This window comes from Tursiops truncatus, chromosome 5 (assembly GCF_011762595.2).
Source record: "Tursiops truncatus isolate mTurTru1 chromosome 5, mTurTru1.mat.Y, whole genome shotgun sequence".
Taxonomy (NCBI): domain Eukaryota; kingdom Metazoa; phylum Chordata; class Mammalia; order Artiodactyla; family Delphinidae; genus Tursiops; species Tursiops truncatus.
In genome coordinates, this window is record NC_047038.1 from 72,850,356 (window position 1) to 72,865,339 (window position 14,984).

Consider the following 14,984-nt stretch of genomic DNA (forward strand, 5'->3'; position numbering starts at 1 on the left):
CATAAACTTCCTTTGCATAGATTCTAGAACCAAATTAACCTGGATTCCAAGTTTAGAAGGGTAATTTGGGGCAAGCTAAGTAACCTCCTGGTGTCTCAGTTTCCTCATCTGTAAAACACGGATAATAGTAGTAGCTACTTCAAAGAGTTGTTGAGGATTAAATGAGTTAATGCATGGAAAACACTCAGAACCACACATCACACAAAGTGGTAATAAGAATAAATACCTACATAGCATTTACTATGTGCCAGGCACTGTTCTAAATGTTCTTCACTTAACTGTATTATTCTTGGGACTTCCCTGGTGGCGCAATGGTTAAGAATCTGCCTGCCAGGGCAGGGGACACAGGTTCAATCCCTGGTCCGGGAAGATCCCACAGGCCGCGGAGCAACTAAGCCCATGAGCCACAACTACTGAGCCTGCGCTCTAGAGCCCACGAGCCACAACTACTGAAGCCCGTGCACCTAGAGCCTGTGTACCGCAACGAAGAGTAGCCCTCGCTCGCCACAACTAGAGAAAGCCCACGCGTAGCAACGAAGACACAAAGCAGACAAAAATAAATAAATAAATTGAGGCATAATTCGGTTAAAAAAAAAAACTATATTATTCTTTACATGCACTAAGCTAGCATCTGAAGGTAAGGGTTCCAAAACCTTTTCCCTCAATCTATGTAAGAAGAGAACAATAATTTCTGCCTTTGGTTACTTATGCAAGAAGAGGCCAATCAAGGTAAGAAATATTTATGCCCTTGGGAAGAGAGGTATCATAGAAAGCGGGGGGTGGGGGCGGTCTGGTTGTCATCACGCCTGGAGTCGTCATTCCAGAAGCCCAGCCTTACTGGGAGGCCACTTACCGTCAGGGCCAGTGGTGTTTTCAGAATTCTCTCTGCCCTGCTCAGCTTGGTTGACAACTGTACTTCCACACTTTGTCCTTCGAAGAACACTCAAGGCTCGGTTTATTTTTTTAAAAGATCTGCTTCTGATGGTGGATCGCTCAAAGGGCCGTGCTGAGGACAAGAGAGAAGGGAGGGAGAGTAGCTACGTATTCACAGAGGTCCTCTTTTATGGACGCGGCTGGTAAGACACGCACAACACATCGTGAACAGTGATTACTTCTAGGTGGTGCGATGATAGAATTTGCTTAGCTGTATATTCTCAGTTTTCTACAATGCAATGTGGATGGTTTATTTAAAATCTGCTTGGTTTTTTTCCTGGGCTGGATGGAATATAACAGCACTTTTCTCGAGCCACCTGGATGGGAAGGTAGGGACACCGAGGGAGTGATGAATCACTAGGTCTAACTTCAACCCCTTTCGCCAGGTCAGGTTACACACATGTCTAATGATCTCAGGTCCTCGCGGTTTCATTTCACTCTGGAGAACTGGATGTTGGGTTGCTGCCCAAAACTACCAGAGCGTTTTTCCCTTGAAAAAACATTTCTATAACTTTCCAGACAGGGCAATCCCAAGGCCAAGGAGTCCATTCCCGGACAACCACCCCCTTTGACTCACCCCTTGTTCGGTTGCTCCGGCCAGAGTCCAGGGGGCTGTTTGGCTGACCGTCCTCTGCTGTGGACACGTAGGCAGGGTTGTCTAGGCCAGGCTCGTCTGTCATTAAGGAGACAGTGGCAGCTGCAGAAACCTCTGGGGACAGCGCTGTTGCTGTGAGGCTGGCACAGCCGTCTGGACAGCCCTCCTGAGAGTGCCTCTTCCGGTCTTTGGTGAGGCCGTAGTGGGAGGCACCTTTGCAGCTGCAACAAAACCAGCAGGAGGTCAGAGAAGGCTTTGCGCATTGTTCAACCAGGGCTCTTCAAGTCCACGTGCTTGCCACCCTTGGAAATCGACTTACTCACCCCTGGCTCCTCTCCCTTCTCACATGGACGGAAGTCAGTAAACACTTGCCAACCAAATGAATGAATGACTTGAAAGAACCATTTTTAAAAGATGTCTACAGCATTCTGTTAAAGCACTCTACACTGGCCCCTGGAATGCAAATTACGAGAGCTGTCACGGGGTCTACAAGCCTAGGGCTTGAGGCTGGCAGTCTTCAACTATTTGGATGTAATTCCTTCTTGCTGGTGTTTACTTTGACCATGAAAGTCCTTAGTCACCCTCTCAGTCCCTTCTTTTGGGTTTAGTTCCCAAACCACTGACCATAAATACAAAGCTCCTCCCAGATTCCATATTTAACTGTCCATGGAAACAGAAATGCCCTCACTACAAAGCCACAGGAGTTGGTTCAGCTTCACATTCTGTAGAGGCAGGCTTGCTGGTTTCCAGTCTCCACCTCTGGGGTGGTCTGAGTGGCCAGGACCAGGAGCTCAGGGCTCCCATGTGCTAAAAGTTTTCATGTCTTTTAACACTGGGAAGGTAAAACAACATTCGTGGTCTTTAAAAAACAGGTCTATATCCATTCACCACGCATGTTAAAGAGCAAGCGTAAGGGCCAGGACACCGAGGTTTGAGCCCTTCTAAGCCCATATTTTGCTATGGACGCACTTCCATTGTCACTGGGCAAGTCGTCTCAGCTCTTAGGTCGGGTTTTGATCAGCAAATGGGGAGGATTTAACTCTCATTCACTGTGGTGAGGAAGTGCTGCAGACAGCCAAACCACCTTCCCAGGGGTTATGAAGGCAAAAATCAAATGGACGGGTCCCTTTAAGAAGTGGCCATTTGCATATAATGGATGTTAATTTATAAATGATTTTTACCAACTCAATACAGAAAACCTTATACGGCTGAGCTATTTTAAATAATGCTTTGAGAGCCTGCTTGGCGCGGTTCTCAAGAATGGAATCAAACAGCAGTCTTCAGTTGATATGCCCATGATTTATATGGCCTACAGAACCAGATCTATGGTTTTTGTCTGGATGGGAATCCTTGCTCTGAAATTTACCTAGCTGTGTGATCTGGGACACGTTTGTTAACCTGGTTAAACTTTCTAATCTGCACATACATCTTGGGTTGCTGTAAGGTCTGGTTGACATTAAGTCAAGAGCTTAGTTCTATATATCTTGCCAGATATATAGAGAATTCTCAACAGACTGTAGCTACTTCCATAATTCAACCATTCTAAGATGCCTGTTCTGTCACATTTTAACTTCTCTGAGATTGGGATGCGTGGGTGACTGACGGGGTCCCACAGCTTCAGGTTGCCAAGCTGCAGTCATGACACAAATGCCACTGTCCAAGGAAACATGGTCACAGGTGTCCATCTCGTCCCTTCCATTGAGTTGCCACCACTCTTGGTACTATGCCATTGAGTTTAATTGCTCTTCAATGTCTTAGAAAAGATTACATTATGATTAAGCATTGTAATGAAAAGGTACTGTATACGTGGAAAGTCTCAAAAACGGAGCAGTGGCATGTAAATTTGATATTGGTGGTAAATATTTGTCTTTAGAAGGAGGGCATCAATTTCTGATTTTCTTGCAAAGAGACAAGCAAATGCTTTATTTGCTTAGCAAGAGAGATACCCCCAAGGAGATGAAAAGTGATGTCACACTTTGTTACTGAGATCATCCTAAAGGACAGGCCTAGTTCATGCCAAACAGTACAACTAGAGGGCAGGAGATGTCGCCATATGTGTCTGAATGGATTTCAAAGTCTGATCTGACCAACCCATGCATTGCAGGGATATCTTTAAAGGTGTTTTGGAATGATTTAACCAGTGGCAGTTTTAAAATTTTCTTGTTAGGGGACTTCCCTGGTGGTACAACGGATGAGACTCCATGCTCCCAATGCAGGTGGCACGGGTTCGATCCCTGGTGAGGGAACTAGATCCCACATGCATGCTGCCGCAACCACGAGTTCGCATGCCACAACTAAGAAGCCCTGAAGCCACAACTAAGGAGCCTGCAAGCCACAACCAAGATCCGGAGGAACCAAACAAATAAGTTAAAAAATAAATGAAAAAAAATTTTTTTTCTTGTTGGTACATAAAATATGATGCTTCTTATAATCGATGATGATTTGATGAAATGTGTGTGTTTTCTTTGTGTGTGTGTGTGTGTGTGTGTGTGTGTGTGTGTGTGTGATACACGGGCCTCTCACTGTTGTGGCCTCTCCCGTTGCGGAGCACAGGCTCCGGACGCACAGGCTCAGTGGCCATGGCTCACGGGCCCAGTTGCTCCACGGCATGTGGGATCTTCCCGGACCGGGGCACGAACCCATGTTCCCTGCATCGGCAGGCGGACTCTCAACCACTGAGCCACCAGGAAAGCCCTGAAATGTGGTTTTAATATTAGTAGAAAAGGACTCTGATTTTACAACCCTACATCCTTATCTCATAGAACATGAAACAGGCCCCCGGTTTCTAATGCTAGTTTTTCCCTCACTGAAAGAGTACAAGCTCCCTGCTTGAATTGGTGAGGGTTTACTGTTCTGATTAGCTACTTTGGCTTTGAATTGTTCTGCTTAAAAATAGCAAAGTGGTTGATATGAGAAACTCAAAAATTGGAAGAAACATTGTGTGATGGAAAAAATGAAAGCCAGCGTGCATTTGAGCAGCTCCAAAGTCATAAACATACGAGTGGAACACTTCTCTGTAAGCCAGCAGTATCGGTTAGCAACGCATGGTTAGGAAGTTCCTAGGCTATTTCGTTGGACTGGAAACAGTATTTCTTTTCTTGGGGCAGCAATGCCCTTGACCATGTGCCCTGCCAGAGCAGGAAATGAATTTTCCAATTGGACAAACGGCTGGCAAAGGCACACACCATGGCTTTCTGAGGAGACACAGCATATCCCAGTGGAAAAAAAAAGTAGCATCTTATTCTGCTGCCATATCTGTGAGAAGAGTTAAGGTATTTAAACATCTCTGAATCCCAAGACTATGCCATTAAGAAGCCATTTCTGTTTCAAATCCTTGGGGTTCCAAAGACACAGTTTAGTCCAGGAAAGGAAAACCTCATAAAATGACTTAGAAGCCTCCCCTCTGGCCTCGTATCCCAGACATCCTTACAGTATCTGGGGAGGGTAGATTTAAACATTCAGACTCATAAACCTTGTATAAAAATGGTCTGCTGAAGAGGCTCATACTTGTGCAATGTTGCTTGTTTCAGCTTCCTGGCTTAGCTCGGATCTGAGGCACACGGTGATCTATGAAGGTAGCAGCTTGTACTTACTAATTATCTCTTTTGTGTTGACTAATCCCGGGGTCTCTTGATTTACAGGCACGAGTGAGGGGAGGAGGGGAAAAGAGCTGATTAGCCTTGGCCAGTACAGGAACATATGCTGAACCCTGGGTTGTGTTCAAAGCAGGCAGGATTTATTCGCCCTTTAGTTATCCCTGAGCACTAAGTACTCTCAGGTGGTGATGGGCGACGGCCATGAACTTGAAGGATGCACACAAGAAACATGGAAAACCATTTTTCAGCCACTTTGGATATGCTAACTGTTCAAAGCAACTCTGACGACCAGTTGTGTTAATAACAGAGTTGAGATCCTGAGCTCCTATATCAAAGTGAGTAGAGGCAAATCTGTCTTAATATAAGAATGCTGACACTGGGTGGGGGTGCCATGGAATTTTTGTCTTTTTTGCAAGGATAGGCGGGGGGCGGGGGGGAAGTAAGAAGAGAAAATGACCCTCCTTGCAAAAATTCCTGAGTCCATGAGTTCACTACTAATGGGGGTTGACCTGAAGCAGGATGGACCCCCGGCATACTTCACAGAGGCTCTGAGGGGCTCAGAGCTCGGCCAACCGGGTGGCACAAGCTAGTTTGCAGGGGAGGGCTCCTTTTGTTTCTTTTCTTTTCTTTTTTAAGGTTATTTTTTTTTGTAAGTCTATTGAATTTGTTACAATATTGCTTCTGTTTTATGTTTTGGTTCTTTGGCGCCAAGGCATGTGGGATCTTAGCTCCCGGACCAGGGATCGAACCCACACTCCCTCCATTGGAAGGCAAAGTCTTAACCACTGGACCACCATGGAAGTCCCGGGGAGGGCTCCTTTCTGATGACAGAAGAATAAAAGTGGTCCACGACAAACTGAGCCTCAATATACTCATTATAACAGTCTGGGTAACTACACAACCTCCCCTTTAGCCTTCTAACTTCCTTTGCATTCTTTCTTTCTCAGTTCACTTCTGAATTAGGTAAACATTGAGTCTACTCTCTTACTGAGTTCACTAATTGCCCAGTCTGCTCTTACTTGAAACCAGGGCTTGCAAATTCATATGCTAATCAGGCCAGGTGGGGGCTGCGTGGAGCGGTGCTGTTCCATTTCAAGGGTGCAGCAACCTCTACAGACCTTCACTGAGTGTTGCCTCAAGAAGACCAGCCCAAGAGCCACTAATCGAGAAATGAAAGTTATCCAGATTGGAAAGGAAAAGTGAAACTGTCACTCTTTGCAATGACATGATATTATATAGAGAAACCTTCAAAGACCCCACCAAAAAACCTATTGGAATAAATGAATTCAGTAAAGTTGCAGGATACAAAATCAATACACAAATATTTATTGTATTTCGATATACTAACAAAGAACTGTCAGAAAGATAAATTGAGAAAATAATCCCGTGTACAACTGCATGAAAAATACCTAGGGATAAATTTGACCAAGGAAGTGAAAGATCTGTACACTGAAAACTGTAAGACACTGATGAAAGAAACTGAAGATGACACAAATGGGAAAATATTGTGTGCTCATGGACTGGAAAATATTAAAATGTCCATACTACCCAAAGCAATCTGCAGATTCAATGCAAACCCTATCAAAATTCCAACGGCGTTTTTCATAGAAATACAACAAACAATCCTAACATTTGTATAGAACCACAAAAGACCCCAGATAGACAAAGCAATCTTAAGAAAGAAGAACAAAGCTGGATGCATCACGCTTCTTGATTTAAATCTATATTACAAAACTATAGTAATCAAAATAGTATGGTATTGGCAAAAAGCCAGATGTAGATAGATGGAACACAGTCCAGAAATACACCCACACATATATGGTTAATTAATTTATGACAAAGGAGTCAAGAATATACAATGGGGAAAGGACAGTCAGTAATCAAAATAGTATGGTATTGGCAAAAAGCCAGATGTAGATAGATGGAACAGAGTCCAGAAATACACCCACACATATATGGTTAATTAATTTATGACAAAGGAGTCAAGAATATACAATGGGGAAAGGACAGTCTCTTCAGTAAATGGTGTTGGGAAAACTAGACAGCCACATGCAAAAGAATGAAACTGGACCCCTATCTGACACCATACACAAAAGTTAACTCAGATTAAAGACTTAAATGTATGACCTGAAACCATAAAATTCCTAAAAGAAAAACAGATGGTAAGCTCCTTGATATTGGTCTTATAGATGATTTTTTGAATCTGACACAAAAAGCAAAAATAAATAAACTAAAAAGCTTCTGCACCACAAAGGAAACTATCAACAAAATGAAAAGGCAACTACTGAATGGGAAAAAATTATTTGCAAATCGTATCTAATAAGAAGTTAATATCCAAAATATATAAAGAACCCACACAGCTCAATAGCAAAAAAATAATACGATTAAAAAAAAGGAATATCTGAATAGACATTTTTCCACAGAAGACACACAGATGGCCAACAGGTACATGAAAAGATGCTCAACATCACTCTCTAATCAGGGAAACACAAATCAAAACCACAATGAGATATCACCTCACACCTGTTAGAATGGCTATAATCAAAGAGACAAGAGGTTACAAGTGTTGGTGAGGATGTGGAGAAAAGGTGAGGATGTTCCTACTGCTGGGAGGAACATAAATTGGTGCAGCCACTACGGAAAATGATATGGAAGTTCCTCAAAAATTCAAAATAGAACTGCCATATGATCCATCATTTCCACTTGGTATTTATCTGAAGAAATCGAAAATGCTAACTGGAAAAGATAATATGCACCCCCCTGTTCACTGCAGTATTACTTACAATAGTCAAGGCATGGAAACAACCTAAGTGTCCTCCGATGGCTAAATAATGAAAACGTGGTGTGTGTGTATATATATATATATATATGCACATACATACATACATACACCACGGAATATTATTCGGTCGTGAAAAAGAATGAAATCTTGCCACTTGCAACAACATGAATGGACCTTAAAGGTCCTGCATCACCCGCTGCAGGAAGAAGTGATCGCTGTCAGAGAGCGGCAGGCTCTCCTTTGTGTCCTCAGACAAGGCACCTGGGAGACGGGCCATCGGGAGCCTCAAGGAACCACAGTGCTCTGGCTCAGAGAAAGTCTGTGTCAGGGTGCTGGTGACCCTGGGGGCTGAGGGTGGGCCTCAGCCATGTGTGCCTGGCTCCCAACTCCATCTCCAGGCCTCCACCCTGGCCCTCCCGACACCATGCCTCTAGGGCTTTGCAACACACCCTAGCCCATCTCCCTGTTCCCAGTCTTTCCCTTCCTCCCCACCATCCAATCCATCCTAACCACAAACATACCAGCACAATTTCTTTTTGCTCGAAAACTTCCCATGGAAATATTTCCCAGTGCTTACCAGGTCAAGTCCCAACTCCCCAGGCTGACATCCCAGGCCATCCCTGAGCCGTATTGATCATGGCCTCACCACAGGGTCTGGCAACACAGAAGGGGGCTGGGAAGAGCTCACATCTATTGGTCTACTGTGTACTACGCGTTATGCTTCACATACGTGGTCTTCTTAAACCCTCCCAGTGGTCCCAGCTGTCAAGTCAGTTAAACCACCTCCACTTTGCTGATGAGGGTGCGGAAACTTGGATAAGGCTTTCTTCCCTTCTACCTATCAGAGTGGAGCTGGGATTTGAATCCAGGCTGTGAGGTCATGCTTTCTCCCCTCCCATGGCCTGGCCTCCAGCCCAGAGCATCTCCTGCACTCCAGACTCCTGTATCAAACCGCTCATGCCACATCTTCACTGCCATGTCCAACAGGCATCTCAAACTTCACACATCCAAACACCCCAAGCCTCCCTGCTCTTCCCACCTCTTCCGTTTTACCTTACATCCTTCTTGTTGTTCAAACCGAAAACCCCAGAGTCAGCCCTGATTCCTTTCTTTTTCTCGACACCCCAAGTATAATCAAGCAATATCTATCCAGGATTTAACGCCTTCTCATCACGTCCACCGCCACGGCCCTAGTCCAAGCCACCATAATCAAAGCCTGGGTTATTGCAATGGCCTCCTGAGAGGTCTTCCTGCTTCTACACTCTCTGCCCTGCCCCGTCCCCATCTATTCTCAACACAGCAGCGGTGTGATCCTTTTAAAATGGCTCTCCATGTTACTAAAACACAAGGTCCTCACAATGGCCCACAAGGCCCTGTATTCTCTGTCCCTGTTACTTGTACCCTCATCTCCATCCCCTGCTCATCTGGCCTCCTGCTGGTCCTCACACTTGCCCAGCACGCTCCTGCTTCAGGGGCCTTGCATTCTGCTGTCTCTCCATGGCCCCCTCCACCCCTCTCCGCAACACTTGCTCCAGATTCCTGTCTGGTCAGCTCCCTCATCTCCATCAGGTCCGTGATTGAAGTCTACCTTCCCTGAGTACCCTTCTTAAAACAGCAGCTTTTTCCCTGGCACGTCTTAACCCTACTTATTTTTTCTTCTTCCTCCTCCCTGCTCATTTTTTCTCTATAATAGAGTACAAACTCCAAATGGGGTGGGAGTGGGTGGAGTCTAGTTCCATAATTAAGCCGATAGAACCAAACTTTGAAAACTTTATCCCTTTAGGATCAAGAAGGCTTCATCATATTGGTGGCTTGGGAAAGAGGAAGCTCATGGATTCCCATGTCCCTCCTGGCTGACGGTCAAGACACACCAGCCCTGCCTCAGCTGCCCAGTCAGCTCTGGGCACATCTTACTCCACGGGGCTGGAGGGGACTGGAGAGAAGGGACAAAGTGTTACTCACCTGGTGCCTTTCAGAGGGTCCCCATACCATCTAGATTTCCTAGAGCAGGCACTCAGCAAACATTTACTGAATTGAGCTGAAGTCCCCTTTTGGGTGTTCTGTCTATTGAAATGACCAAACTGGGAATTGATTCACCCCCACAGTCCTGCTAACACATAATTGTGGTTGGTTGTGATACCCATGCCAGGCTCCCTTCTTCCCTCAGCAAGCTCATGATTTCCCTGCACTCCGACTCGAGATGAGAAAAGGGAGAGGAAAGAGGGAAAAGTGAGACTTTTTAAGAATTCTTTTTTCACATACTTCCCTGATAACTTGAATAGGATTTTATTGGGTCTGGGTTGTACAACTATTACGTATATAGGAGGAATAGTCGCCATATACCTTCTTTTGATGTATTAAGCTGCTGCAACAGGATGGGTGATTTTGAAATACTTTTTTTTCATTCAATGAGCACATAAGGAGGACCTTGTTTTTTTCATTCACTGAGCACAGGAGGGCGGCCCCCTGACAAAGAGGGTACAGTGATGTGGAACAAGCTCAGGCTTTCAAGTTTAAAACATCTGGGTGTGAATCCTAGGTCTGCCACTGCCAGTCTGCGACTTTGGACAAATTCCATGATTCCTCTGAGCCTCATTTTCCAGATGTAAAATGGGCACAAGGTTTATTTACAGTGAGATTTAAAGATTCATGCCAAGTCCCTAAGGGTACCTGGAATACAGTAGCAACTCAATAAGCAGTAATCAACATAATTATTGTATATCAAGCATAATGTTAGACACTATAGATGCAAAGAAACGTACTATACAGTGTATGCATGTGAGGAGACTGACGTGAAAACAGAAAACTGCCACACCACATTATCAGAGAGATGGAGGTATGAGCCAAGTGTTGGGAGAGCTCAGAGAAAGGGGTCACCTCACTCTGCTTGGGGTAATCAAGGAAGGCTTCCCAGAAGAGGTGACATCTGAGCTGAGTCTAGGAAAATGAGTGACATTGGTCTGACAGACTAGGTGTGAATATCACATTTAAAGACCCGAAGGATGCAAGTGCACGGTAGATGCCAGGTTTACTGAGTTTGGTGCAGACTTTATCTCAAGGGGTAAAGTAGAAATGGAGAAAGTAGAAATGGAAAAAGTACAGAGCTGAAGTGAGACCAAAGAGGAGGACAGATGCTGGGGGTGGTGCTGGAGGCCGCCTGACTACCCGTCTATTGCCGCTTCTGGGGTTCAGCAGGGCTAAAGCCATGCCCGTGGGCACAGGAGACAAGTGGGCATCGAGAAGTCGGATGCCAACACGGGAGAGAGTAGGGGAGAGCAGGAGGGACGAAGGGAACAACAGAAAGCTCTAAGTCACCTCCTCACGGAGGCTCCGTGACTGTCGCTTAAAGGATCGTCTCTCCCACCAGCGCCCACTTTAACTTCCCAGCACTTAACATCTTTGGAAATGACTCTGTGTGTTTACTTACTTCTCTTTTTTGAAACACAGGCCCAGCGGCCATGGCTCATGGGCCCAGTCGCTCCGCGGCAAGTGGGATCTTCCCGGACCGGGGCACGAACCCGTGTCCCCCACATCAGCAGGCGGACTCTCAACCACTGCGCCACCAGGGAAGCCCTACTTACTTCTCTTTTAAATCACTGTCTCCCCCCAACAGCAAAAGTCCAACGTGTTTTGCTCACCACTAAATCCTCGACACTGCACACAGCGCTCACAGACACGGGGTCAGCCATGTGTCAGAGCAGCCTGAGAGATTCTGGGAACAGCTGTGTTTCTTTCTTGCTCCCTTTATTAGATGCTTTCTGTTTATGCCTTTAATTGTGCTCGCCTAGATACGTTTTATTCCCTTTGATAGATTTTATTGAGGTATAATTGACCTGTAACATTATATTAGTTTGAGGTGTACACCATAATGATTCGATATTTTTATATATTGTAAAATAGTCGCCACAGTAAGTCTAGTTAACGTTCACAGTTAAATTTTTTTCCCTTGTGAGGAAAACTTTTAAGATCTAGTCTCTTAGCAACTTTCAAATTATTGTGCAGATTATTAACTGTAGTCCCCATGCTGTATAATACATCTGCATGACTTACTCTATAACTGGAAGTTCATACCTTTGGGCCCCCTTCACCCCTGCCTCTGGTAACCAATCTATTCTCTGCATCTGTGATTTTTTTTTTTTTTTTAAGATTCCACATATAAGAGAGATCATACAGTACTTGTCTTTCTCTGACTTATTTTACTTAGCATAATGCCCTACGCTATGTTTTTTCTAGCTCCTTTTATTAGATGATTTCTGTTTATACTTTTAATCATGCTGACCCAGATATGTTTTCATTGTTGCAGGCTGTCTTGATTCTTTTTTTGGAGGAAGGCAGGCTATGTTTTTTAAATATGTGATAATATTTCATGACTTTTTGAATGCAAAACACTAGAAATCTTTATTATGTTTAAGATAAAAATAAACGCATTCGTCATCTTCTTCCAAAACAGATGCATTTGAACTCTCCAAGCCCACACTCCAGCAGGACCCACCCTTGCTAATTAAGTCCTGATCACTTTACTTGGAAAAGACTCAACACTAACACAACTTCTAATAATACGACCGCCCTGGTTTTCAGGCAGCCAGGTCCTAAGTACCAGAACCCTTTGGAGAATTTTCTGAGTTCAGATTGGATAACGGTATTCTATATTTCACTCACTATACCTGCAGCTTCTGAACTAATCTCTCTTTAGTTTAAGGATGTTAAGTAAAGTAATTCTTCCTTGTTTGGATTTTTCTCCTCTAGGTTAAAATTCATGTACCCTGGGATCGAATGATACATGGCCACTCATGAAGCTACCAGAAGCCATACATTAAAAAAAAGTCATTAGCACTTTTGTGTACTCATGGGTGAAGCAAACATCGGTTAGTAAGTAAAAGGGTCATCAGCTGGGCAAGCCCACCATCCGGGAGTCAGCTTAGTCTCTGAGTATGAACTTGAGTGAAAGGCCCTCACCCTGCAGAACTGAGGGACTTCTTACATCACCACCAACCATGCTCTCCTTCCTCTCATTAGCCCCATTCTCCTGCCTCCAAACCACGGGGAAAACATCCCCAGAAATTCCAACCGCCCCTGCCTCACTTATTAATGAATCCCAGAAAGGGAAATTTAAAACAAACTGGAAAGCAACGTGGAAGCGCAGATCAAACTTTGGGCAGCTGAAACCCCAGTCCCTTGGGCCTGGTGGGGTGGAGTGAGGGGCACGGTGCTCTTACGGTGGAATTAGCTCCAGAAACAAACGGTCCAATGACAACTAAGCCAGCACACGTGACTCAGTTTACCAAACATGTCGATGTGTTCCTGTGGGATTGATGACCCGGTGCTGTACAGGCATGAGAAACAGCTGGCCTGTCTCTGCACAGTGTCTATTTTATTTTGGGGGAGGCAGGGAAAAGCAGATACCCTTTCACCTAATGTTAACAGCTCTCCTTTATTTTTTTCTGTCAGTTTGCAGAGGTAGGTCTGTCAGACAACCCGTGGCTTCATCTTTTTATCCTTCAAATCTCAACTCACATATTAGTAACAACTTATAATTACAGCCAGCACTTACTGTACACTTACTATGGACCAGGCACTATTCCATGTACTTTATGCATATTAATTCATTCGGTCCTCACATCACCCCAATGAGGAAGATCCCTATCGCCACTTTGCTAATAAGCAATTAAGGCACAGAGAGGTTAAGTAACTTTCCCACGGTCACACAGCTGGTAAGTGGAGGGGCTGGGATTTGAAGCCAAAGCAGACAGGCTTTTGGTTGAGGCGTGTACCTCGGAACTGTACTCTGGTGGCTGATGATCTGGAGGCGACTGCAACGCAGCAGGCAGGGAAAAGGCAAGGAACATGAGAAGGTTCTTTATAACCACATACTCTTCACTACAGCTATCGTTCACTGCCAGCTACTGAGTGGCTGCTATGAGAAATACAAACAGCATGAGCTGGCAAGTGTGGCCCGTTCCAATCAAGTCGGCATCTTCAGGCCTGCAGCTGACAGCCGTGAGCTTTGAGCTGCTTGCGTCTTTGCTTCTGCCCTGTCAACAGGGCCATTTGTCAGCAGAGCACACTTGGTGGGCCGGTGGTGGAGGGAGGCAGCTGCATGGTCCCCATGTGCCCTGAGGTTCCCTGTCTCCCTGCCGTTCTTCCTCTCCAAGCACAACCTAATTACCTGAGAAGAGGTGCAGCTCCAAGCATCCTAAGAGGCAGCTGCTTAAAACGATCTCTACCCGGTGGGTGCCTAACTTCTTGTGATTTACTTCTTCCTCCTCTAGAGGGAGCTCTTTAGTCCAGGTATTCAGATACTCAAATACACAGCATTTGTGGTGGAAACAATTTATCAGGGGAAAAGAGGCAGACGTATCCGTCCCATGCCACCTAGGAGTGCATCATTCTCCTGTCCTATTAATAACAAGTCATAATAGTAATCACCTGAGCTGTTACTTATTCCATGTTTGGTCTTTATCACCAGGCATAGTAGCGGGGCTTGTGCTATCAAACACTGCCCCAGCTGGCTTACATTATCCCCATTTTACAGAGGGGGGAAAACGAGGCTCAGAGAGGTTAAGTAATTTATCCAAGATGACACAGCACTAAGGTAAAGGAGCTGAAAATTAAACATAGCTCTGTCTGGGATTTTGTTGCTGATTTAAACCGTGTGTAACTATCAAGTTATCTTGGTCCTTAACATGCGTCAGGCGGTTTTAGGCACTTTCCCCTCTGTTCATTCAATCCTTACAACCACCTAATGAGGTAGACGTAATTATCATGCCCACTTTGAAGATGTGGAAATGTAATACAAGGGTTCACTTGCCCAGGGTCACACAACACCTAGGGTGATTGGCCGCCCCAGCTTGCCTTTGACTGGGTTCCTGAGATGTAGGACTTTCAGTTTTAAACCCAGGCCAGTCGCAGGCAAACCAGGATGAGCTGGTCACCTTATAAGGGGCAGAAACAGAGTTGAAAGTCAGAGTCATGACTCCAAGGAACATGCTCTTCACCATGTACTCTATGACATTTGTTCCCTTTTATTTGGCCCAAAGTTTCAATAGAAACAAATGAGTGAGGTGGGAGCTTTTGTGGT

At 45.0% G+C, this 14,984-nt stretch overlaps 1 protein-coding gene across 7 annotated transcripts in view; it reads right to left on the reverse strand.

Annotated features, from left to right (window-relative positions):
* Positions 1 to 14,984, reverse strand: part of LNX1 (ligand of numb-protein X 1) — a 199,962-nt gene that overhangs the window by 45,984 nt on the left and 138,994 nt on the right. For all 7 annotated transcript variants that reach the window (XM_073805255.1, XM_019928167.3, XM_073805258.1 and 4 more), the window contains 2 exons: positions 1,511 to 1,749; positions 854 to 1,006 (listed from right to left, as the gene is read on the reverse strand). In XM_073805255.1, coding sequence (XP_073661356.1) covers positions 854 to 1,006; positions 1,511 to 1,749 — 392 coding nt within the window. The remainder of the gene's footprint in view (positions 1 to 853; positions 1,007 to 1,510; positions 1,750 to 14,984) is intronic.